This window comes from Trichosurus vulpecula, chromosome 6 (assembly GCF_011100635.1).
Source record: "Trichosurus vulpecula isolate mTriVul1 chromosome 6, mTriVul1.pri, whole genome shotgun sequence".
NCBI lineage: Eukaryota > Metazoa > Chordata > Mammalia > Diprotodontia > Phalangeridae > Trichosurus > Trichosurus vulpecula.
In genome coordinates this window covers 271,654,614-271,680,829 of record NC_050578.1, presented here as the reverse complement: position 1 = coordinate 271,680,829, position 26,216 = coordinate 271,654,614, and the positions used below count along the sequence as shown (strand labels likewise).

The 26,216-nt window shown below is 56.0% G+C and overlaps 1 protein-coding gene across 2 annotated transcripts in view; it reads right to left on the bottom strand.

Moving 5' to 3' along the window:
* The window catches only part of MYRF (myelin regulatory factor), a 50,193-nt gene extending 28,538 nt beyond the window's left edge, over positions 1-21,655 (bottom strand). For both annotated transcript variants that reach the window (XM_036762301.1, XM_036762302.1), the window contains exons 1-2: positions 21,534-21,655; positions 213-300 (exon numbers count right to left, since the gene is read on the bottom strand). In XM_036762301.1, coding sequence (XP_036618196.1) covers positions 213-300; positions 21,534-21,579 — 134 coding nt within the window. In that variant the 5' untranslated portion in view covers positions 21,580-21,655. The remainder of the gene's footprint in view (positions 1-212; positions 301-21,533) is intronic.
* Positions 21,656-26,216: the final 4,561 nt, after the last annotated feature.

The window sequence follows — 26,216 nt, the reverse complement described above, 5'->3', positions numbered from 1 at the left end:
TCATAGGCACCTTCCTCCTGACACTCTCATGAAGAATGCTTTAATCTCGCTTTACTAATGAGCAAATTGAGGCTGAGTTGGGCAGATTTCCAGGGACCTCCAACCCCGGACCATCAGGCAGCGGACAGTCTCCTCTCCGGCCCCGGTCCCCGGGAGATTGGCCATAGGAGCCCCTGCAGGGAGGGAGAGGGGGGTAGGCAGGACAGACTTACATGTCTGAAGAGTCCTCTTTGCTGATATATTCCTCCAGGATGCTTGTGTCTATGTTAGAAGGCTCAAGGGCCCCATTGATGTCGTGGCCTGGGGGAAGGAGACATAATAAAGGAGGGAGGTTAGCCCAGGAACACATCTGGACAGAGTCACCTCCCCACACACTTCCTCCAGCTGCCAAGGACCCAGGAAGCCGATTCTCTACCTTCAGACCTTCGAGCCTGGGGAACAGGGGTTCCTGTGTCCCCCCCAACCCCATCTGACCCCCAAGCCTGGAGCGCACAGTCAGTGCTTAATCAGCATCTGTAGAATGACCCACGCTTGTAGATGGGGTAGGCTCCCACTCCCTGGAGGTCTGGCAGCAGAGGCTGGAGGACCACTTGTGGGTGCATTATGGTGGGGATTCTTTGTGGATGTGGGCTGGGGATGCGGGGGGTGGGCTGTGTGCTAGAGACTGCTGAGACCTCTCCCAGCCCTCAAATTCTATGAATAAATGGATCAGGTCCTTTAGCTGATACAGCCACCTCACCTCCCAGACGCCTTCCCAGCTGCTCCCAGAAGCCTCACTGGGCTCCTAGCAGTACCTTTCTGCTGTGTACTATCTCCTCTCTTCTTTTACATATTTCTATTGCTGTCTTTTGATTTTACATCACTTTCATTTCCCACCATGACCCCTCCTCACCCAGGTCCATGTATCCAGCCCTCCACCCCCCACTGCCTACTGGACGTTTCCATCTGGACGTCCCGCAGGCATCTCCAACCGGATGCAGCCCAAACAAGAGGCATTCCCTTCCTCTCTCATCATCCAAGGCACTGCCGTGATTCCCATGACTCGGAGCCACAGTCTCGGGGTCATCCCCTCCTCTTCATTCTCACTTGATCCACAATCTAACCAGGCACCAGATATCGTCAACAAGCATTAATTAGGCGCTTACTGTGCGCCAGGCACCGCACTGAATCTCGTCTACATCTCTCACCTAGCCCCTCCTCACACAGGGGTCACTCTACCTCAGCCTGTCGTGAGCTGCTCCGTTTTCTACCCGGCCTCCCTGCCTCCGTCTCTCCACACTTCCACCCTTCTTCCTCTCGGCTGCCAGAGTGATTTTTTCAGTGTGTAGACCTGACTGTGTGATCCCTCTGCCAAATAAACTCCAGGGGCTCCCCAATATCTCCAAGATCCAGTAAAAATGATTCTGTTTGGCCTTGAGAGCTCCCCCAATCCCCCCGGGTCTTCTGACTCATCATTCCTTTTCACATAGTCTCTGGCCCAGCCAACACGGCGCTCCCATCTCCCCCTTCCATGTTGGCACCAGGAGCTCCCCTTGAATGGGGTGTTCCCCCTCCTCTCAGAATCCCTACTTTCCTTCAAAGTTCAGCTCAAATGCCCTTCCTCCCCCGACCACCTAGCGCTCCCTCCCCAAGTTACTGTGTATTTACTTCATAGATACGTTTGTATCCATTCCTGAGTGTAGTGTTTCATCCCCAAGAGACTGGAAGCTCCCTTCGGGCAAGGCCTGATTTTGTCTTTGTAGCTCCTAGGTCACAGTAGGTGCTTAATAAATGCTCGATGGCCTATTGCTTTCCTCACAAGCATGCTGTAAAATTCTCATTTTACAGAAAAGGAAACTGAGTTCAGAGAGGGATGGCGACTTGCTTAGGGTCACTCGGCTCAAAAGTGGAACGGCTTGAACCGGTCCTTGGAGGGTCTGTCAACTCTAGGTCTGTGGCTTACTTTTCCACATCTGAAGAATCTCAGGGATGAATGGACCAGCCCGGGGCCAACGAGTCTGAGAAGGAAACCCTTTCACAGAAGCCCAAAGGGTGCTTGTATAACCTCTGCTCACATCCCTGGGGAGGAGGAGCCCTCCTGACATCTGTAGAACCCTTTAATGTTTGAACCTCACAACAGCCATGTAGTAGGCTACCGTTACACCCATTTTACAGACGGGAAAGCTGAGCGACTTAAGAGGTTGACAACCTCCCCACCACCCTTGATTCCTGTCTCTTGATCACCCCACACATCCAACCAATTACCAATTTGTCATTTCTTTTCCTATAACATCTCTTAGGCTTGCACATGTATATATCTCCCCTTGCCTCTTCTGCCACGGCCCCTGCCCTGGTGCATGCCCTCGTCACCTCATGTCTATACTACTGTAGCAGCTGCTTGGGGACTGGCCCACTTCCAGTTTCTCCCCCTCCAATCCACTGTCCATTCAGTCACTAAAGGGACTTTCCTGAAATGCAGGTCTGATCATGTCTCTTCCCTCCCCCCCAAATAAACTCCAGTGGCCCCCTATTCCCCCAGGATCAACTATAAAGTCCTTAGTTTGACATTCAGTGACCTCCAGGACCTGGCCTCTTCCTACCTTTCCAAATTACAGTCCTACATATTTCATTCCTCTCACATAATACTCTCCCACCTTGGTGTCTTTGCACTGGCTGTGCCCCCTGCCTGGAATGTTCTCCCTCTCCATCTCCTCGTCTTAGAATCAATCCCCAGCCAAGCACCGTCTCCTTCAGGACCATTTCCTATTCCCCTCTCTCCTCAGCTGCTGGTACCATCTCCTTGAAGGGGATCTTTCATCTACTCTGTATTTTCGTCGTATGTTCTGACTTAGGAGTGTCATTCTCCCATTAGACTGAGACCTTCCCTGAAGGCAGGGGCTGTTCTTGCTTTCTTTTTATTCGGCTCTTACACAGAGTAGGCACTTAATAAACACTTGTTGAATGACTGACTTCACCACAGATAATAAGTGTTGAAGGGGAGATTCAAACCCAGTTTTCTGACCCAAGTTCATCCTCCCATTTCCTACATCACCACTGCCCTCAGACAAACCATTCCATCCATCACTCCATGCATCCATCCACTGAGTGAGCAAGTGAGCCATTACTGAGCACCTACTATGTGCCTGAGCTTTTATTCTACACCACCAGGCTGCACAGAGCCAGAGGCCTGGGCTTGACCCTGGCTCAGACCCTCACTGCTTGTGCAATATAGCCCAGACCCTTCAGTTTCTTCAACTGTGAAATGGGGGTGTGTACCAGAGCTCCCTTGCCCTAGACCCGCTCTGGGCCCTGGAGGCCGGTGTTCCATCAGCCTGGTCCTGGGCCCCAGTCTGAGCCTTCCCAGTCCAGGATTGTGCCAGAAGCTCTCCCTGCCCCTGCCCATTGAGGGGGAGACTCATCAGGCCCTGCCCAGAAGAAATATCTGCCCAACCCAGGGCCCTCCCAGCCCTGTTCTGAGATGCCAGGCAGGGGAGGGAAGGAAGGAGGGGCTGGCCTCTCTCCCTCCCTGAGGTCACCTTCCCAGGAGAGAAGCTGAGGTGATAACAGTTCTGACGCCAATGGTGCGTCAGGCAGGCTGGGTAGTCAAGGGAGAGGCCGGTGGGCAGGGTCCCAGCTGCCCACCCCCACACGCACAGCTTGCAGACTCACCCTGGCCCGACACCCCCAACCTCGGCTCTCATGGCCACTCCTGGATTCAAATCTTCCTTCCCACCCTTCAGAGAGACAGAATGCTGTGTGATAGAGAGCTGGCCTGAAAGTCAGGGGTTCAAGCCCCACCTCTGACCCTCACTAGCTGGGTGACCCTGGATGTTCTAGCTGGGAAGGTACTGATCTGCACTGGTGAAGGGTGTTTCCCCACCTGGGAGATCCCAGTCCCAGTTCTTCACTCTCTTATTTCAGGATGGCACTGGGCACTCTTCTTAACACCAGGCATCGACACCTGTCCTGGCTAAGCCCTCTCTCCCTGCCTCTCTCCCTCCTTACTCCTCACCCTCACACCAGCTTCCACCTCTCCTCTCTCTCCCAGTTCTGGCTTCTGTTCATCATTCTCCCCAGCCCATCATCTCCAAGAGGACAAAGAGCTCAGCACTTGGTGCCAGCAGGGGAATGTGGCAGGAGAATGGGAAGGCCATCTGCCACCCCCCAGAGACCTCAGTCTCCCCATCTGTAACATGATCGCTAGGATACTTCCCAGCTGGGGAGCTCTCTATGCCTCAGTTTCCCTGTCCTGAAACTACGCCCTCAGAAGGATGACCGGGAGGCTCAACCATGGAGTGTGAAGTAGTTTGTAATCCTCAAACATTACAGTAATGTCAGCGGGTCTTCCCAATCTGTCTGCCCTCCTGCCCATCCTCAGGGCCTGATCCTGCCACCCAGCCTGCATCCAAGCCCCCACCCCCAGCTGCCCAAAGGCAAGGCATCTGTGGAATGCCCATGGCCCCAGCTGAGCCCTCCGAGGCTCCCGGGGGCCACCTCCAGGCCAGCTTAGCTGATTAAGGAGAGTCACGAGCTGCCAGCGACAGTCCTGAGACCCTCCCGCCTCCTTCCCCAGTCCTTCCCTAGCCAGGGATTAGGAAGCGAGCAGGCCTGGGGGCCCGGACACCCACTGAGGTTCCAGGACAGGGGGCTGACAGACAGGGCCTCCAGCCAGAGCAACGAAGGTCCTCCACCCCTGGACGCCTGCCCAGGGAATCCTGATGTGTGAAGGGCTGCCCCCTGCCCCCATCAGCTGCCCTGGAGAGTCAGTCCCGATGCCTGCCCTGAGCAGCAGGGCCTGCCTTATTCCACAGTCTCCCCTCTTGACCCATGATAGCAGCATCAGAGATAGATTTTAGGCATTGGCTACACCAACCTGCCCATTTTGCAGATGGGGGAGTGGAGGCCTGGGGAGTAGAAATGACTTCTAATTAACTAAGCTAATTAACAACACGGTTAGGATAAGGAAGGTAGGCAGCACAGTAGTGGGAACACATTGGAGTTGAAGATAAGACCCTGGTTTCCCACCCCTCTAGCTGTGGGACCTTTCTCTCTGGGCCTCAGTTTCTTTGGCTGTTACTGTGAGGTCTGGGGCGGATCAGTGGTTCTGAAGCCTCCCTCTCGATCCAATTCCAGGCATCTAACCACTGGACCATGGAGTCTTGCTTGCTCTGTCCTTGGGCCCCCTGGGTGGGGACAGCAAGATCTGGGTGCCCCGAGTCTCAGCTCTTCGGGCCGCTAATATCCCTGTGAATCTGGGGACTGTCCATACCAGCAAGACCCTGGGCCTGAAGAGGTTAATGGCTCCAGCCCTCCCCACCCTGCTTATTTGCAGGTTTTTGAGATTAAACTGCAGAATTTACCTTGTGCGATAGGCTGATATGTTGATGGTATTTCTATTTATAACCAGCCTGCTCCCTGCTCTCTCCCCTCCCTCTCTGGGCCAAGCTCGCTCTAATCACCCCTAATCCTCCCTGCTTCCCTCCTGGGGGATGGGGTGGGAGGGTGGCCGCAGCGAGAGGCATCCTGGGATACCCCAACTAATGAGAAGCAGATGTGGCTATCGGGCCAGGCTGGATGGGTGGGGAGGGGAGGGCTGGGGCACAGATCCCCAGGACCAGTGGCCCAGTGAGGGAGGGGGAGCCAGCGTGGGGGGGGGGGTGGTTCTGGACACTCAAGCCTGGCCTGGGCAGTACCGACATCACCAGGCCCATGTCTATACGCCCTGCCCCCGCCGAACTGACTCGGGCACTCTGCTAGGGAGGGCGGTACAATGGTCAGAGCCCTAACTTATGGACTTGACCCAGAGTCTCCCCAAGAAAGGGGTCAATAGGAACGCAGATTAAGAGCTGGAAGGTCTAACCCTCTCCTTCTTTGGGGAGGACACTGAGGCAGCGGGGCGGGGCCGGGGGGGGGGCAGTGACTGAGCCTCATCAAAGGGGTGCTTCAACAGCCAGAGCGCAGACCTCCGGCCCCTCCCCCCACTGCCTGAGCACTGGCCCATCAGCTCTGTGACCCCAAGAATCCACACTTGAGATTTCTAAGCAAACACTGAGGTGGCCGGGCTGCTGGAGAGGAGGGGCTGGCCCACCTCCCGGGAGGAGTCAGAGAGCCCCAGCCTGGGCCCTCGACTTCCCTGGGGAGGGAAGGGGTCCACACTAGACAAGCCCTTCAAAGGCCCCTGACTCTACCAGCTCCCCACAAACCCAGTGCAGTAAGCCTCAGGGGGAGCAGAGGGAGGGGAGTCCCAAAGGAAACATGTGTGTCTGTGAGTCTGGGGGTAGGGAGAGGGGGCAGGCAGTCGTCGCCCTCAGCCCATCCCCACCCCCACCGGCGTCCACCCCTTTCCCTCCATGGGTTAATCCCATCCCCCTCCCAGACATGGGCCGCACTCTCCCTGCTAAGCTATGTTGTAAGCATTCCTCATTAATTATTCGAATTATTACCTGACTCTAACGATAACCAGTCGGCCCTTCTGCCCTTCCCCCAGCTTCCCTGTTGGAGAGCGAAGATATGACCACCCTCCCCTCCCCCCTTTCCCTCCAGACCACCCAGGGCTCCCTCCCCCTCCACAGACCCCAAAGCACTCCTGGCAGGGGCCAAGGATGAGCCCAGTTACCCAGGAGGCAGTGGGGCGGCCTGGAGAGAACCAAGGTGGGGTCTGAACCCCACAATCTGCTACTTGCTTTTTGGGTGACCTCAGGCCAGTCTCAGAGGGGTGGGCCAGAACAGGGATTCTGAGTGTGTCTGTGTATGTATGTGTGGGTATGAGTGTATTGTGCGTGTTTGTGTATGTATAGCATGTGTTTGTGTGTGTATATGTGTGTATAGTGAGTATATGGTGTGTGCATGTGAGTGAATATGTGTATGTACGAGTATGTATGTGTGAGTGTGTGGGTGTCTGTGTGAGTGTGTAGGTGTGAGTGCATATGTGTGAGGGTGTGCATGTGCACGTATATCTCTGTGTGAGTGTGTATATGTGTGTGAGTGTGTGTGTGCATATGTGTAATATGTGAGTATGTATGTGTGTGGGTGTCTGTGTGAGTGCGTAGGTGTGAGAGTATATATGGGCACATATGTCTCTGTGTGTGTGACTGTGCATGTGTGTGAGTGTGTGAGTGCGTATATAGGTGAGTGTGTGTGCCCACTGAGTGCTCCAGACCTGTGGGGCAATCCGGGGAAGCCTATGGCTGCTGTCTGGGAGCCCTTTGAGGTGACTCAAGGGTGAGGGCTCAGTGGAAATGGGGTCCCATTTTTTTCTGATCCCAGTTCACAGACCCCCTGCAATCCAGGCCCGGCCTCCAAGGGCTCTCTCCCAACGTCCTAGGATCTCGGAGGGTCCGTGGGCTGGGGGGGGGTCACTGAGGGTCACTGGGATAAGGGCATTAATGAATGGGGGATAAGACTGACTGGGAAGGGGATGGCGGGGCCACAGGTGGTACCCTGTCCCTCAGCCCTTGAGGGGAACATCATCAGGCCCCTCCTTGTCCCACCCCTTTCCGGCCCCCCCCACCCCTGCTCCCCACCAGCTGTGGCTGTTGGCTCAGACCAGCCCATTGTCCATAGGGCAGGGGGAGGGAAGGTGGGAGCCTGGGCACAGTGGGAGGTTTGTGCCCTGCCTGGGTGCCCCCCTCCACGGCCCCCGTCAATGGGTCACTTGTCAATTCATGCACCAAAGATGGCGGAAGTCACCAGCAACACCACAGCGGGGGCAGGGGCCAGGGACACATTGCCCTGTTTGTTTGACACCCGGGAGCCTGGGTTGGACACACGACTGGCCTCAGGCCTCAGACCCCAGGCCCCGAGGTGGCCTCCTCCACACCTGGTCCAGTGGCCACAGGCCACAGCCACACAGTTAAGATAATGGTGCTGGTGGAAAAAGCACAGAACTTCCAGGTGGATGGAGGACCTGGGTTCGAATTTCAACTTAGCTACTCACTATCTGTGTGGCTCTGGGCAATCTCTTGGCCTCTGTGGGCCTCAGCTTCCTCATCCATAGGGTCAGATTAGCTCTCTAAAGGCCCTTCCTTTATCTAAATCACAGCACCATGCCTTGCATCTGGAACCACCATCTCCTCCCTCCCCAGGGCTCCCACCTGGGACCCCCTGTCCATAATCCCAGGTCCTTATGTATCTACCCAAGCCCCTACTCCAAGCCAAAGGCAGTGCCAACCTCACTAAGCTCAGGGCCTGGTGGGAAAATCGCCCCCGTTCTCAGACCCAAGCAGCCCACAGGAGCCGGTATGCTCTGTGAGCGCGGACAAGCCTGGGTTAGTTAGGATTCCCACGAAAGCAGGAGGTCAGGAGCAGGCTTAGAATGGCAGCTCATGCTTCTCTATCAGAATCCCTCCTCTCCAAGCCCAGGGCAATACTTCCTGTCTGCCCTCAGCTTAAACCTCTACTCCTTATCTTTCTTTTGGCTTCTACCTCCTCCTTCCCTTCTGATAGCTCTGAGCCCTTGGCTAGGGCTCCTCCAGGAGCGGGGCTCTAACGAGAACACTAGACCAGGAACCAGGAGACCCAGGTTCGAATCCTAGCCCTGACACTCTCTGACTTGCACAAGGCATTTGATTTCTTTAGATTTCCTTTCCTTCATCTATAAAATGAGAGACTTGGGCTAGATGACCTCTCAGGCCCCTTCCAGCTCTATATCTTTGAGCCTATGGCCTTGGACAAGTCGCTTCTCTTTGGGCCTCAGTTTCCACTTCTTTAAAATGGAGCTCTGTACATGTCAGGAAGGGGAAGGGGAGGACTAATCTCAGAGTTGACTGCCATGAACACCACCTATCCTCCCCTGGCAAGATTAAAAGCTGACATTGCTCACAAGCAAGCAATCTCCTCTTCTGTAAAGTAAAGAAAAGAATCCCTGGATGTGAGAAGGGCCAGGGACAGGGAAGGGGACAGTGTTGACAGTCTCCTACACACGTGACTCTCCACTGGCACTCTGTAAAACCTCAGGAAAGAGGGCGGACTCGTTATTATCTCAGAAAATCCTCCTCCCCTTCTTTATATTGTATTGGGAGAGATGTCAGGTGACTTGTCCAGGGTCATAGAGTGAGTGAGCATCTGTGGTGAGGGTCACTCAGGGCTCTAGTCACTGCTCCACACGGCTTCCAGGGGACCTAGGTCCTTGACGACTCTGCCAGGGAAACCTGAGCAGGCCCTACACCAATCTAGAACAGCCGTCCACATGGGCCCGAGAACCAGCCACACTGAAGGCATTGAGTCCGACCTGTCCATGGCCAGGAATCCCTTTCTACAATGGCCCCCATGATCCTCCCAGTGAGGTGGAGCCCAGCACCTCATGCTACTCATTGGGAAGTATAAATTTGCCTCCATCAAACTCTGCTCCCCCAGTCCGGCCCCTGCTTCCATCGTGGCCCCATGGGGCCAAGCAGAGCATGAGACAACCCTCTTCTGCCAGGCTGCCCTTCAAATGGTTTCCCATTCTCTCCTCCTTCCACTGATCCTCCAAAGCCCCCATCTCTGAGGTCTTCATCATCCTGGCTGCCTGCCTCTGGACACACTCTAGCTCATCGATGTCCTTTCCTAAAAGGCGGCACCCAGAAATGAATGCAAGACTCTGGACAGTCAGAGCAGAGCAGAGAGTATTGAGAATATGGCCCCTCCTTCTGTAGCCCCTGACCCCCTAGTCCAGGATCCCACTGGTGGCTCCAAGCCAGCAGGCACAGAATCACAGACTTGAGGGTTGGCAGGGTCCTCTACAGCCAGCTAGCCCACCCCAGGCCTGAAAGGAGTTCCCACCACTGCGTCACATACAGTGACTCCCAAAGAGTGTGAGACCAGAGGCTGCCTATTCCACTTTGGTACGGTTCTTTTCCTTAGGAATATCTCCCCCAAATCAGGTCTAAACTCACCCCTATGCAGCTTCCCCCCTTCCTGGTTCTGTCCCCTGAGGCCAAACAGAAAACAATCCTCTAAAGCCCACAGAGCTGTTAGAGATGGAGTACCCTTGAGCCACACCTCCTCTATCTTAATGTATCTGTGAAATTGATTGTTTGGACCCATGTGCAAGACTTTACATTGATGCCCATTAAATTCACCTCCATATTTTTACCTATCGTGACCTTTTTGGATCCTGATTTTATCAATCAATAGGTTATCACTTAACCCCTCCCAGTCTTGGCACATCTGCAACTTTCACCAGCATCTCATCTATGCCTTTATCCAAGTGATGGCTAAAAAGCTCCCAGAACCAAACCCAGAACTCTAGAGCCTGCCTGCCAAGAAGGCCCTGAGCTGCCATGTTTAGAACTGGCCACCTGAGCCACATCCATCCATCTTTTCCATAACGCTATCACGAGAGGCTCTGCCACCAGAAGGTATGCATTAAGAACCTGAGACTTCCCCAGAGCGGGCACTCCCTCCACTAGTGAGGATGGTGCCTCGTCTTCCCTTTCAAAGTCTCCATGAGTTACTGCAACCAAAACTTCTGTGGCCTCATGGCCAACCTGGCGACACGCTGCTCGGAGCTTGACCAGCCTGGTTCTCAAACAGTGCACGTGTGCCCCATCACCTGGCCTATTCTCAGCTTCTATAGCAAAATTTAATACTTTGAGAGCCTGGGGTCCAGTCCACGCTGGGATGAGCCAGAGTTAGGCGGGACCTCGAGGGCTACTGAGTCTGACCTCTTCATTTTATACATGAGAAAACTGAGCCCTGAGAGACCAAGTGACTTGCCCAAGGTGACACAGCTCAAGTGTTCCTTCTGGGGGGCCACAGAGCACATCCCTCAGCTTGGAGCTGGAAGAGCCCCAAGAGGCCAAGTGGCAACCCCCCCATTTTACAGATGAGGAAGGTGAGGCAAGGAGAAGTGAAGTCACGTGCCCAAGGCAGCAGGTGACACAGGGGATCTGAACCCACGCGCTGGCATGCCAGGGCAGGGGCCCTCTCCTCGGCATCATGTTTCCTGTTCATCACCGTTCTTGGTTTTCCCATATGAGACTCTCGACTTCCACTCATCAACAGCTGCTTTCTTTACTGCCCCTCAGGCTGGGGGTCCCCTCCGCCATATCTGGGGCTCCCTTCCTCCCTGCACACCTTCCCCCACACCGCTGGCCTCCCCTTCCTCTATCCGGACACTCCTGGAGAAGCCTTCCTGGGCTGAGTGCACATGGGCACACCCACACACCCGACCCTCTCCTTGTCTGCCAGGTGAGGCAAGAGATGGGGATGAGACACAGGCCCCTCTGATGCAGCCTCTGAGGCTTTCCTGCTTTGGTTTCCTGTGGCTGAGCATCCCAGGACAGCCACCGGCATAGGGTCTGACTGGTGGGAGCCCGACACCCCCAACCCTGGCTGAGCAATTAGTGCAATGCTGTGGTACAGAGGAGAGAGCCCTGGCTCTCCTTCCTCATCCTTCCTGACTTCAGCCCAGGGGACTGGGTTCAAGTCCCATCTCAGGTACTCAGAAGCTGTGTGTCCTTGGCCAAGTCACTCAACAGCTCTGGGCCTCAGCTTTCTCATCTGTCTGTCCTGCTCTAAGTCTGTGATCATTTGACCCAGAGCTGGACAGGACCTTAGAGTTCATCCGGTCCAAGCCTTGGAGAAAGGGCAGGCCTCCAGCCAGGTCTCCAGCTGGCCTTGGGCTCCTTCATGGCCCTTGATGGGCCCTGCCCCCTTCACCGTCTGTCTGGGGGTGAAGGCTAGGCCTCAGAGAGCCCAGCTTACAACTGCCCTCCTCTAATCCTTGGCAGGTGAGCCAACAGAGGAGGGCCAGCCAAGCCTTCAGGAGAGGAGGCCAAACTCAGTGCCTGAAACGTCTCAGGCACTTACTAGCTGAGTGCCACATCCACCCCCAAGCAGGTGGTCTTCCCTCTAAGCCCTACCTCCCAAGGGGGTAATGGGCACAAGGTGCTTTTCAAACCTTGAAGTGCTACCAAAATGTCAGGGGTGACTTCTATCATCACCAAGAGGCTTTGGCCTTTCCTGCCTTTCAGTCTGGCCAGACCAGCTTGTTCCTTACACACATACCACACTCGTCTCCTCCCTCTAAGCCTTTGCCCAGGCTGTGCCCCATGCTCTTCCTCCTTACTGCCAGCTCTTGGAACCACCAGCCCCCTTCAGAGCTTAACACCTCCTACAGGAAGCCCTCCCCTCCAGCTACAAGGACATCTCTGCTCTCCAATTACAAACATGCACCCTTCTATACACATATGGTAGATACACATAAATACATACACATGTTCTGCCTCTACAGAATATCAGCTGCAGGAAGGCAGGGATGGCTCTGTTTCTCTTTGTAGCTCTGGTGTCTAGCGCACTGCCTGGCATAGAGCAGGAGCCTGGGAAGTGCTTGTTGACTGATTGGCTGATCTGTGACCCCTGAATACAGAACAGAAGGCTAGCCTCCTACAGTGAGTCCCCAGCTCTTGGCAGGGAGACAGGGAGGGGATTTATCCTTTATGACCTCAGTTCTCCTCCCTCTGTCTGGGGCAAGAGACCCAAAGAAGTCAGGGAAAGTATCCGGAGGGCTGGAAGGAAGAAAGGGAGGGAAGGAGGAAGAGGAAGGAAAGAAACATTTATTGAATGCCTACTATGTGCCAAACACTTTACAAATATTACTGCATTTGGTCCTTACAACCAGCTTGGGAGGACAGTGCTATTATAACCCCCATTTTACAAGTAAGGAAACTGAGGCAGATGGAGGTTAGGGGACTTGCCTAGGGTCACACAGTAAGAATCTGAGGAAGGATTTGAACTCAGATCTTCCAGACTCCAGATCCAGCCTCCACCCACTAGCTGCACAGCTGCCTGACTCCAGAACAAGGGCACGCAGAGATCTTTGTAGGGCATCCTGACTGCCCTGAAAAATGCCCCCAGATCTGCTCACAGAATCACAGGACTGGAGCTGGCAGGGACCTCAGAGGGCAGTTCGTCCAAGTCCAAACCCATCATTTTACTGACGGCACAACTGAGGCCCGGGGAGGGGAGTGACTTCCTGGGCCACACGAAGAGCATCAGAGGTGGGATCTGAGCTCAGGTCGCCCGACTCCAAAGCCAGTGCTTTCCATACCCAGCCAGCCCAGCCACAGAGGGATGGTGAGGCAGCCAGGCCCACACATACAACCAGCTTCAGATGTGTTATGAGCATGCTCCAAATGCTGGAAGTCTCTCTAGCCTTCTCTTCACTCTGGCAGAGTCTGGAGAACTCGGGGATCCAGAGCTCTGTCCCATCACCAGAACCCTCTCAACTACGGAGCTGGTGAAGCTGGTGGGGGCTCCGAGGACAGAGAGAGAGAGAGGAATTGGGCTTACTCAGCCCAAGAAAGGGGTCTGAGTGGGACTCCCCAGCAACCTTCAGCCCTACAAAGGGTCATGGACCAGATGCGGAGATCAGCTGATCCCCAGTCCCTCTCCTGAGGCTGGAACAATGGATGCCAGAAACCCTAAGAACTGGGGGCAGACAGAAGGAAGAACTTTATTTACCACAAGGAGCATGATGGGATAATGGAAGCGGGGAGCCCAAGGGCAGCTAGGGAACCTCCTGCCCTGGATGGGAAGTGGCTGGAAGGTGAGTGCTCCAAGTTCCTCCGGGCCCAAAGCTTGCTCTAAGAATCCAGGGCTGATCCACTTCTGCTGTCCATGGTCCTATTGTCACTGACCTTGGCAGAGAACAGAGCCGGGGTCCAGGGGTGACCCATCCAGGGCCCTTCTCCTTCCTGGAACTGCAGGCCTGGAAGAGACCTCAGAAGCCATCTAGTCCAGCTAATGCCTATAGGCAGCTACATGGCCTAATGATAGAATATCTTGACTTGGAGTCACAAGACCCAAGTTCAAACCCTCCCTCAGACACTAGCTGTGTGACCTCATCTTCTCAGCCTCAGCTTCCTCGTCTGTTAAATGGGGTTATATTAGCGCCTACCTCCTAAGGAGGTGTTACCTACTGTGAGGATCAAGTGAGATAACCCATGGAAAAGCACTTCACAAATCCTAAAGCCTTACATGAATATTGGCAATTATTGTTATCGAGAATATGACAACAAAGGCAGAGTGGGGAGGGGAAGAAAGAGGAGAAGGAGGAAGGGAAAGAGGAGAGGAGAAAGGAGAGAAGGAGGAGGAGGGAGGAAGAAGGGAAAAGCAGAGGAGGAGGAGGAAGGAGGAGGAGGGAGAGGAAAAGGAAGAAGAGGTGGAGGAAGGGAAAAGAGGAGGGAAAGGAAAAGGAAGAGGAGGAGGAGGAAGAGAAAGGAAGAGGAGGAGGAAAGAGAAGGAGGAGGAAGGAGAAGAAGGAAGAAGGAGAAGGAGGAGGAAGGAAAAGGAGGAAGAAGGAGGAGGAAGGAAAAGGAAGAGGAAGAAGAAGGGGAAGGAGGAGGAAGGAAAAGAAGAGGGAGAGGAAAAGGAAGGGGGGGAGGAGGAAGAGAAAGGAAGAGGAAGAAGAGGAGGATGGAGAAAGAGGAAGAAGAAGGAGGAGGAAGAAGGAAAAGGAAGAAGAAAGAGAAGAAAGAGGGAGGAAGGAGAAGGAGGGAGGAGGAGGAAAGAGGAAGAAAGAAAAGGAGGAAGAAAGAGAAGGAAGAGGGAGGAGGGAGGAGGAGGAGGAGGAAGGAAGAGGAGGAGGAAAGAGGAGGAGGAGGCTCAGGCCCTCTACAACATTCCCATTCCACAATGCTCCCAGGACCATTTTTCCCCACTCAGCACTCTCCCTCATCCTTGTCACCTCTAACCATTCTCCCGTCCTTCCCTCTGGGGCCTGACAGAGCCCGTCTGATCTCTTTTCAATGCCAGGTTCTGATGCCTGCTGACAGCCATCATGTCCCCCTGAAGTTTCCTCTTCAGGCTAAATATTCCCAGCCTTCCCATCGGCCTCCATACGTTCAGCCCTCAGGCCTCTCCCCATCTTGGCCAGCTCCCATCCCCCACTCCTCACCCTCGGCTACCCAGGCTAGTGACATCAGAGCCTCCCAGGCTGAAAAGACCATTCACTAGGAGAGGAGAACACCCAACAGAGCGCGGACTCCAGCACTGTCCTCCCTGCTCTTACTATTAACGTAATTAATGTTCATAGCTCGCCATTCGATGGTGAACTACATTTCATACCGCGCTTTACTCAACACTGCCCTGTGAGGGAGTGCTATGGACCCATTTCAGAGACAAGGAAACTGATTTTGAGCTGGCAGAGACTTCTGGGATCAATGCATCCAACCCAATTTTTTTTCAGATAAGGAAACTGAGGCTTGCCCAGGGTCATGCTGGCATTAAGAGGCACAGCTGGAGATTTTAGTCCCACACTTCCCACCAGGTCACACCCACGGTCTGGGGTTCACGGAGCTAGGATATGAAGCTACATCTCTGGACTACAAGCCCAAGTGCTCCCCACAGCTCCCCACTGCAGCTTGGGGGGAGAGGAGGTCAGAAAACGCAAGGGACCAAGCCCCGAGTGGGGCCAAGGCCCCAGGCCTGTGGTCTTGGGGGGTTCCTGCCCAAACCTTGCCGAGGTTCTCCTCCCCCAACCCTAAAGAAGGCCAATGGGAATGGGGGGTGGGGATTACCTTAACAGGGCAAGAAGAAGACAAAGCTAGATGGATTGTAGAGAAAGCCCGTGGGTCATGGGGACACAGCCAGCAGGGAAATGATGGGGCCATCCCTCTGGTCCTGATGCTGAAGGTACCCAGTCACCCCAAGGACAAGGGGGTGGAGATGGGGAGCCCCCAGAACTCTGCTCCTCAGTTTTTTCCATGAAGCTAGTACCTCTCCATCAGGCCCAGGCCACAGAGGAGAATGGGGGTGCAATCCCCCTTCTGCCTCCCCAAACCGGGGCAATGGGCACTTGGCCAGCCAGGCCAAACGTCTGCCCCTCCCCCCCCCCCCCCCCCCGGCTCTAATCATTCCCTTTATGAAGGGGAAAAGAGCCCTGAGCTCCGAGTGAGGAAAACCAGACACCGGCTCTGACACGTACTAACTGTGTGACCCTGGACAAGTCACCTAACCTTCAACCATCTCAGTTTCCTTATCTGGGAAATGGGGATGGTAACCTTGGTCTCCCAGCCCCAGAGGGTGGCTATGAGCAAAGTTCTGGGCTTCACGCTAAGGCTCAGAATGAACTGTCCAGTTATCTCACAACAGCTCACAATAGGTCTTCGAGGGACGTCTCCAGGACCTTTCCAATCTGACGGATGAGGCCTGCCCAAGGTCACAGTGTAAATACCCAGGGCCCCTCCGGATTCCAAATTCACTGTGTCATTGATCGTCCAGGGCTGTGGAGATGTGAATTATTCCAGCTGGCTCAGGGCATGGGACCAAACGGGAGGCATGGAGCAGTCTAATGGAAGAAACTGAGGCACAGGCTGGGTGAGGAGCCCCAGAAGGCTGGGCTCAGTCTAGAGGACCTGAGTTTGAACCCTACTCTGCATATAGATGTGACCCTGGCAAGTTGCTTTCAGCACTTGGGGCTCAGTTTCTCTATCTGTAAAAGGAGGGGGTTGCACCATATGGCCTCTGAGTCCCCTCCTGGCTCTAAATCTAGGACCAGGGGATACTCAGAAAGAGGACCCATGGATCCTGGGCTTTCCCCACCCCCACCCCACGCCCCCCTGACTGCTGCCTGGGGGAGGGAGAGGCCTTGGCCAGGGCTGGGCAGACTATGGGGAGCCCCAGGTTAATAATTCCGGTAAATGATTTCTACTTCAGGTTTCTTATCAGCCAGCACAAAGTCCAAGGCAAAGCCAATCAGAGGGCAACACTAGATGGTTACCCAGCATGCTATGCTCCTGCTGTTCCCCCCAACACACACCCACACCCACCAATGAAGTAGGGAGAGGGAGGCGGCCCCCTCAGGAACCATCCTAGGCCAGTCTTAACGAGGGCAAGCAACATCCAGCCATTCAGAGTTGAAAGGGACATCAGCCACTCTAACCTTTCATTCTACTCATGGGGAAACTGAGGACCAGAGAGGGGGAGTCACTCACCCCACCTAATTACCATCGGCCTCCTGACTCCCGATCCATCCACTACCTACCACCGGACTTCCCCAATCCAGCCGTGGGAGAATCCCCCTCCGAGACCCATTCCCTGAGACGACCTCTGAGGCCGTCTGCCTCTGGCTGTCCTTCCCTCCCTCCATCCCTCCCTCTCTTGACCTTACCTATCCAGGACATTCTGCCCCTCATCCCCCAACTTCCTCCAAGCCAGCCTCCATCTGGATCCCTATGTCCAGACTCCCAATCACTCCTACATCAGGCAAAGACTCTTCGACATCCTCCCCCATTCCTCCTGATCACGACCCCCTCCTCCCCAAGTCCTCTGCCTTCGTCTTCCCCTCCAAAGGGGAACAAGGACCTTGTCTTCCCGAGCCTTCACTCCCCACCTCTTCCAGGGTTCTTCTCCTCCCACCCCAGACCATCTGCGCTTCCCATCATAGGACAGACATTCACAGAAAAGGCTGAGGCCATCACTGGGACCAGTCCCCGCATTTTATAGCTTCACATCCATCCTCACAGTCAGAGGAAGAGTTTTAGGGGAACCCCCAGTGTCCTGATGGGAAGCCTCGGGCTCCTCCCAGCACCCCAGAGAAGCTTCCTCCCCAGGGAGCCCCTCCTTCTCCCTTTATCTTTCTGCATTTCCTGTCTCCTCTCAGATTTTGCCCCCTCCCCTTGGGGCTTGGGCCCCAAGCTCTGACTCTCAGCCCTGGCTGGTGAGAGCCCCGCCACCCCCCGCACCCCAGTCCCTTGTCCCTTCCCCACCCCTCCAATCTCCCTCCTAGCACACCACACCCAGGGCCCCGATATCATTCTCCCCCTTGACCCAGTTCTAAGCTTCTCCCATTCTGAAGTCCCCCTCAGAGGGGTTTCCTGGCCCTACCAGGACCTGAAGGTGTGTCTCAGGTCCTGGGTACCACCTGCTCAAGAGACTGATTAAGCAGCTGCAGGCCCTCCCTGAGGCACCTGGGGTTACCTGCATGAAACCAATGCATTCTGTCCCTTCTTGGGGATGTCTGCCTTCCACCAGCCCCACGGCCCAGCTCTTCTGTGGCCTCTGCCACGGTCAGTCCTCCAGACTGAGGGGGCTGGGGATTACCTGGGGCTGAGCCTGGGGGGCTGGGCAGTGCCAGGCTCCTGGAGGCTGCCACAAAGCTCCTTAGCTCCCCCCTCAATCCCGAAGCCCCTGCCAGGTGGGGAGGCTGGAAAGAACACTCACTATGGAGATGGAGGATACTGGTTTGAGTCCTGACCTGAGGTCCCTTCCCTCCCTAAGGCAATGACCCCATGGAATGGAGCAAGAGGGGACAAAGATTTCCTCTCTTCCCCTTGACTGTATGCAGGATGTGCCATGCCTCACAATGGCCCAAACTGGCCATGAGACTCAGAGACTGAAATAGCGCAGTAGAACCGGAGTCTTGTCTCAGGCCGCCAAACCTAGAGGAGGCTAAAAACAATGGAGGGCAGCTAGGTGGTGCAGTGGTTAGAGTGCCAGCCCTGGATACAGTAGGACCTGAGTTCAAACCCAGCCTCAGTCACTTCCTAGCTGCGTGACCCTGGGCAAGTCACGTCACTGTCTGCCTCAGTTTCCTCATCTGTGAGATGAGCTGGAGAAGGAAACCTCTCCAGTATCTCTGCCAAGAAGACCCCCAGTGGGGTCAAGAAGAGACTGAAAAGACACGACTAAAACCAGTGAACAACCACAACAGCAACACAAGGGTAGGTTGCCCCCCACCCCACGATGGCTGTGGGGCACATTCTGTGCTACTCTCCCCACGCGCCATAACTGCTAGTTATGGCTCTGCCCTTTCCCTCTCCATCTCCCAGACTCCATCTCCACCGTCTCTCCTACCCTGCCTCGAGGAGGAAGAGGAGGGTCCCAGAACACAACAGCAGATCTGAGTGAAGGGTGCTGTATTTGAATCCTGGCTTGGCTTGGGTCACCTTGGACAAGGGCTTTTCTTTCTCTGGGCCTCCAAATCGAGGGCTGGACTAGGTGGCCTCCTCAGCCCCTTGGGCTTGAGGCCTGTGATCCCATGATCTTTTCTGCTTGAAAATTCTAAGCCGCTTTATTCCCCTCCTCCCCAACACATACACATCTCTCCCACTCTCTGGTGATAAGGAAGACTAATGTTTCTGCAGTGCCTAGAAGATGGGGAAGGCAAGGGTCAGCTCCATTGTACAGATGGGGAAACCGAGGCTCGAGAGGGAGCCTGGACTAGGGCCAGAACACTGGAGCACACACGCGCACTTGTGCACACACACGTGCACGCACACACTCACACTTATACATGTGCACACTTGTACACATACTCACACACACGACTTTACACCAGCAGCAGGCACCGGGTTAGGCTCATTTCCTATCCCACACACTGGCTCCTGGAGGCAGACACCCCCCTGCATGCTCACCCCAAAGCCTCAGCCCCACACACAAAGGGATGAGCACACAGGCCGTCTGTGCCCCTCCCCCTGTTTCTGTCCCTTCACACTCTAGCCCAAAGCCCCCTGAGCGGGTGGGCAGGGCCCCCTCTCCCCACAAACATTCTTCAGCAGCCTCTTATCTCCCAGGATGAGAGCTGCATGGCTAAGCCATGGCGTCAGCATGGGCTGCCCCCCCACCCCCACCCTGAGGCTGCCAAGGCGGAAGGTTTGGGTTTCTGGAGAAGGGCTCTCCTATACAAAAGACAGACCCTCTTAGGGGAGACCTTCTCCGCCCCTGTCCTAGCCCAGCTCTGCCCTTCCAGGACTTCCCCTCTCCTTCTCTGGTCCCCCAGAACAAGGAGCCCCCCAAAATAAGAAGCCCACAATGACCCACTATTCCTCCATGGTTTCCCTAGAATAAGAACCTACAGGGCTCTCATTTCCACTCCCTGGTCACCCTCAAGAACGAGGGGGAGTGAATTCCTGGCTTTGCCTGCCTTCTCCCCAGAATGTGTGACCACACCCTACCTCTCTGGCCCCTCAAATAAGGGGGATCCCATTGGACCCCCACCCCCAACACAACTTTGGCTGGAAGGCTGGCAGAGAGGGTAACGGGTAGGTATAGTTCTCCCTCCCTCCACCCCCAGATGGCCTGTGTGAGGGGACATCCTGTCCCCAGGCGGGGAGAAGTGAGAACATGAAGGGAACCTAGTCCTGGACAGGGGCCCAGCCTCCAGTGCAGAGGGGAGCAAGTGGACGAAGCACTCCCTCTGCCAGAGGCCCTCCTGCTGCCTGAGGGATGGCTCCTCCTTCAGGGAATGCTCCCCAATGATCCCCTGTCATGACGCTGTGCCCACAATTGGTGCCCCCTCCCTCCTGGGCACCCTGGAATTAGAGCGAGCCAGCAAAGCCTCTTGGGCCAGGACCTCACAGAATCCCTAACACCATCATGGAAAATGAGTCCCAGGATGGGCTGGGGGAGGCAGAGCTGAAGAGCCCCGCTGGCTCCTTGGCTTTTTTCCTCTCTCCCCTGGGCTGGGGAGCCCCCACCCCACTCCTACAAAGGCCTCCTTCCAGGAGCAGGGAGGCAGGAGCTTTTAGATTCTTGGGCTCTGGGTGCTGCCTTGATGTGGGGTCTCAGACTCAGCTTGTACCCCGCCCCCCCCCCCCATACACACTAGGGGACAAGCTGTCTGGGCCCTCTCCTCAGATGCAGAGGATACAGTATATAGACCCTGAGGACAGAGAAAGGCAAATGACCTACTGAGGTTAGGATGAACTCTAGTTTGGGCAAAGATTGGGGGGAAGACTGGGAGCAGGGGGCTGCAGGGAAGAGAAGCCCACTCCTCCATTTCACTGGGAGATGAGAAGGAAACCCACCCCCCACCTACATCTTGCCTAAGAGGGGGCAGAGAAAACTGGGACTGAACTCAGGTGTCCTGACTCCCAGGCTCTCCAGTAGGTGGGGAGTGGGGGGCTCCCCAAGAGGAAAGCACCAGAAGGATGCGTGTTTGGAGCCACGGGTCTGGGGAGACGAGAGCCGCCAGTGAGAGCCCAGGGCAGGGTCCGACAGCAAGAACCCCGCTGGATTGGGGCACGTCCTAGCAGCCGAGGGTTCACCCGCTCCTGGCCCCCAGCAAGGGGAGCCAATGGCCTGAAACCCGGGGGATACAGAACCCCAGTCCTGTATTGGGCTTCGGGCCGTGGGGAATATGGAGGCATAGGGACAGGGAGTGAGGCGGGAACCGAGGCGGGGTTGACACGGGGGGCTGGGGTGGGATGGGGACCAGGGACGCTCGGTCTTCTTTAGGGCTGGATTCTTGGTGGGGGGGACCTTGCACGTTGGCCAATATTTGGTGAGTGGGGTGCTGGGGAGCCAGTGTGGCAGACCCCGGCCAGGGCAGGGGGAGGACGTCTGAGGATAAGGTTACCCAGTGTGGAACAAGAAAAGCGGGGTGGGGGGCTCCGCTGGGAGAATGGGAAAAACACCCAGTGCCCTCCCCCAGCCCTGATTCTGACGCGGGTGGGGTGGGTGGGACGGGTGGGCAGGCCCGGGGGCAGAGGAAAGGGGGCCGGGCAGACGCGGAGGGGACCGAACGGGGGGGATGGAGGTGCAGAAGCCCCCGGGCACTCTCCCCGGACTGAGGGGTTCGCCGGGGGGTGGGGAAGGTCATGGCCAGGTCCGGCCCCAGCCGCTCTCACCTTCGAAAAACCGCTGCAGTGCCTCCGTCTCGTCCACCACCTCCATGTCCGCCCGGGCCCCGGCTCCGGCCGCTACAGTCCGGCCCGGCGGGGCCACATCCCCGGCGCGGTGCGGCGGTGCGGCGGCAGCAGCAGCGGGTCCAGGTTCCGGCCCCGGCCGCCCCCCGCTGCGCTGGGCTGCGCTGCGCCCTGTGCGCTCCCTGCGCCCCCCACTGCGCTCTCCGCGCGCCCTGCGCCCCCCGCTGCGCCCTGCGCTCTCCGCGCTCCCCCGGGCTCCGCTGCTCCTCCGTGGGTCCGTCCCCGCCCCGTGGGCCCGCCCCCTGGCGGCCACGCCCCGCGCTGCTGCCCACTGGGCAGCCCCCCGAGCTGCCGGCCCCGCGGGCCCCTGGTGCGAGTCCCGAGGCGGACCGTCCAGCAACCAAATCATTTGGACTAGACCAGCCCTAGATCTACGACCCTTTATCAATTATTACGGGATTTCCCTCTCCCCAACTGAGGCCCATTGCCTGAGGCATAATTAGAACCCAGATCCAGCGCTTTATGGTGAGGCAGCTTCGCTGGGCAGTCACAGTACCGGATGCCGGGTTCAAATCTTGCCTGGGACACGTCCTTCAGCGCTTTCCTCGTCTCAGTTTTCTGCTCTCTAAAGCGGGGATGATAGCGAAGTCTCTACCTCGCAGCATTGTTAGAGGGGTCAGAGGGCTTCCCAAACTTTAAAGCGCTCCATCCATCGAGGCTCGCGATGGTCAGCACCCCTGTGGGGCAGTCCCTCGCATTTACTGTCTTCAGTTCCCTCTTCTGTAAAGTGGAGGTGGGGGGAGGCTGGACCGGACGCGTGCTTTTGTCCGCTCCTGTTCTTTGCGGACAGGCCCGAGACAGTCTCCTGGTGCTGGTCTTGTCCAGGGTCTTCGGAACGCTCGGAACTTGACCAAACCCACGTTCCTCAGCAGTATGAGTAGGCCCAGCGGACCGAGCCCTGGAGTCTCTAACTCGGGGAGCGGGTGGATCTGGGGCTTTGTATCTCAGGGTTTGGGAGACGCGGGTCATAGAAGGGGCTTAACGCGTGGTCGGTGACTGGCGGAGGTGAGGGACCTGCCTCTGGACCCTGGACAAGTCTTTCAGGCTCCGTCCCTCAACGGAATGAAAGGCTTGGCTGGAAGACGCCCTGCCGACTTAATCCCCGTGTTCTATTTACAGATGGGGAAACTGAGGTTCTTGAATTGGAGTGACTTGTCCAAGGTCACAGAGTCAGCAAGGGTCAGAGCTGAGAGAGGATGGTTTCCCCAGGGGCCGACGACCCGGCCTCACCCGCTCCTACCCCCGGACACCGGGTGGGTGCGTGTCTGTGTGGAGGTGGGGGTGCGGGGTGGGCAGACCCCGACCAGGGCTGTCCAGATGTGGGCAGGGGAGGGTCAATGCCTAGCCCGGCCGGGCTGGGGTGGGGGAGGGGGTGCCGCACTGGGCCTCATTCTCCCCATGCAGGGCCGGCTCACAATGAGGTTTTGTCTACCCCGGGCCTGCCCAGTAGCCTTCTTCTCTTACATATAGAATCGGATTTTGCTGGAAGCCCCAGCTGTGCGCTGACCAATTCTTCTCTGGGGGAGGGAGAAGGGAATAGGGTGGAGGGAGGGGGAGGGCACACTAATAGGCCTATTCTTTCAGGGCTGAAAAGCCCAGGAGGTCTCTCTTCCTCTACTGAGACCCTGAGGAAGACAATTGTTATCTCTCTGCTCCTGCCCTCCCTGCACCCCTTCCCCCAGGACTAGCCCCATCATCAGACCAGGCTGCTACCCCTTGGTGTCAGGAAGGGTCCACTGCCCCCAAATGTCTCCCCTGCCAAGCCTAAGATTGAATCATTACGGATTCATTCCTTTGGGTAAAGCATGGCCTCTTAGAGAGAGGCAGGTTCATGTAGTTGAAAGAGACCTAAGCCAGAGAGCTGAATTTGAATCCAGGCTCTCCACCTACTGGCTGTGTGGGACCACAAACCAATGGTCTGCTGAAGTCCAGGGTCCCCTTCCAGAGCCACGAAGGACAGCAAAGGACGCTGACTCCATGGAGGTGGACCCTGTGGAGTCCACAGGCCCAGGTTAAAGAGCCCTTGGAGGGGAGTCATTCTTATTAAAATGCAAAGCCTCCTGGGACAGGAGCACATGGCATCCCTGATAGGATAGTGGAAATTCCCGCTATCTGGTGCTTCCCAGAATGAAGGGGGTGGGGAGAAGTGGGGAGGACCCTGCCAGTTCAAGATCACCAGGGGAGGGAAGGGGCAGGGATACTCAATTACAGAATTGAGAGCCAGAAGAGAGGTTTTTGTTGTTCCCCCCATTCTGCTGATGGGGAAACTGAGGCCCAGAGGGGAGGAGGGGTGTGCCCCTCAGGCCAATGGGGTCCCAGCTTGGTGCCCTCTGCCCAGGATTCTGCTGGCAGATGGCTAACACTTCCTCCTGGGACTGGGCTGGGCTCTCTGCGTGGGGCTGTCACCCTTATTGGCCATTGACCCTCATCTGATGCCTTCTCAGGCAGGGAGAAGCTCAGGACAGACAGGAGATCCAGGGTCTCACCTTGAAACAGAGGCAGCAGCAGGAACCATTGTCAAGGGTCCTCCCCCTCCCCCTCTGACTTTCTGTCTGTCTCTTCACTGTCACCTCCCCAGAGCCATTGAAGAGGGCCATCCCGAAGCCCAGCGCCTGGCCTTGGGGCCCTGGCACTTGATGGGAGGTCTGTGGTGGCTGGGGCTGCTTCTCCAAGCCAGAAGAGCCTGTGAGCAGGAGTCAGTCCCAGGTTCCAGTCTGGACCCTGCCATTAACTTGACTTTAGACTCATGACATGGGCCTCAGTTTCTCTTTTGTTTAAAGAAACAAGAGCATTAGATTGGCTAATCTCTGAGGTCCTTTCCAACTCCAAATCCTATCTTTTATGGATTCTGCGAACTCAGCTCAACCCTGTCCTGGGCTTGGGCCATGTCCCCTCTTTGGGGGGAAGGGAGGGAGGAGGGAAAGAAAGAAAGGAGAAAGGAAGGAAGGAGGGAGGAAGGAAGGGAGGAAGGGAGAGAGGAAAGAGGCAGGGAAGGAAGGGAGAAGTGAAGGAAGGAGGAAGGGAGGAAGGAGGGAAGGAAGGAAGGGAGGGAGGAGGGAAAGAAGGAAGTAGGGAGGCAGGAAGGGAGAGAGGAAGGAGGCAGGGAAGGAAGGAGAAAGGGAAGGAAGGGAGGGAGGAGGAAGGGAAGGAAGGAAGGAAATACTTTTTAAGGACCTGCTATGTGCCAGGCACTTTATAAATATTATCTCATTCAATTCTTACCAAACCCTGGGTGGTAAAGTGCTATTATGATCTCTATTTTGCACAGAAGGAAGGTGAGGCAAACAGAAGCTTGTAAGCAGAGTATCTATCCAAGGTGACCCAGCTAGTAAGTGTCTGAGGCTGGATTTGAATTCGGGGCTTTATCTACTGCACCACCTGGCTGTCTTCAGATGGGATGGGCTCAAGATCTGGGGATGAGAAGGTGGGTTCTCTTTCATGGGGTCTGAGTGAGAGTTGATGCAAAAGGCCCAGGTAGGAAGATTCTAGCCAGAAGAAAACACCATGCTTAAGTGCCTTGCATAGGTGTGGGTGTTGATGTTGGATGTGGGGGTGGGGAGGGATCTGACCCTCCCTCTCACTCCCAGGGCTCGGCCATCGAGATCTGCTCTGCACCCAGTGGTCTCCCGGTGCACACGGAGAAGACAGACCCACAAAGCGGTCCAGTGCCACCTTAGGCTCCCCTCAAAAGCCCTTTCTATCCCCTTTCTTCATTGAGCTGTGGCCAGAGAGGCACAGGGACGCAGTCCAAAGCTCCCTGGCTCGGGGTCAGAGAACTTGGGTTCAGATCCAGTCCTTGAGGCTCCAGACCTTCGGGATCCAGGGCAGGTGGCTTCACCTCCTTCCCCCTCCACTTCCTCATCGGTTAAAAAAAGCGAGGATGTAAGGGGGTTGGACTGGATGACCTCTGAGCTCCTTCCATTTAAAGGGTGTGTGCCTTATGTATACTTCACTTTGCCGTATTGTTTCCTCCCATTAGACTGTAAGCCCCCTGAGGGGAGGGAGTGTTTGTTGTCTCTCCAGCCCTTAGCCCAGTGCCTGGCACACAGTAAGCGCTTAATAAATGCTTATTGGCTAAACCATTTCTTTCTGACGTGGAGCTGGTGGAGCTGGCGAGCTGGAACTGAGGAGGATGCAACCCCCCGACGGGTTCTGAATCGGACAGCAACCTGAGGGAGCGGAGTGGGGGAAGGGCTTGATCTTGGGGACCGTCTCTAATTCCCTAATCTAGATGTCCGTGGCACCGTCCCCTTCAACGGCGCCGTCTCCCCTTCTGACTAATGTGCTGTGACTTTGGGAGAGTTGCTTTCTGGGCCTCAGTTTCTTCATGTGTAAAGGGTCTCTGAGGTCTTTGAAAGCCTGTGGCCGTCACCGGATGTCTCAGTTCCTGGAAGAAGGGACCCTGGGGCACGGAGACCCCATCCCATGGTTAGGTCCAAAGGGAGAGCCAACATCTCCCTCTGCAGCCGCGACTGCTCCCTGAAGGCCCAGCAGTGCCACCTGCTGTCTGAAAGCAGAACATCTTCCCGCTTTGGGTTTCCCGATTCATCACACCATAAATTTAGAGCAGCGAGGGACGTGAGAACCCAAGCCTTTCATTTTACA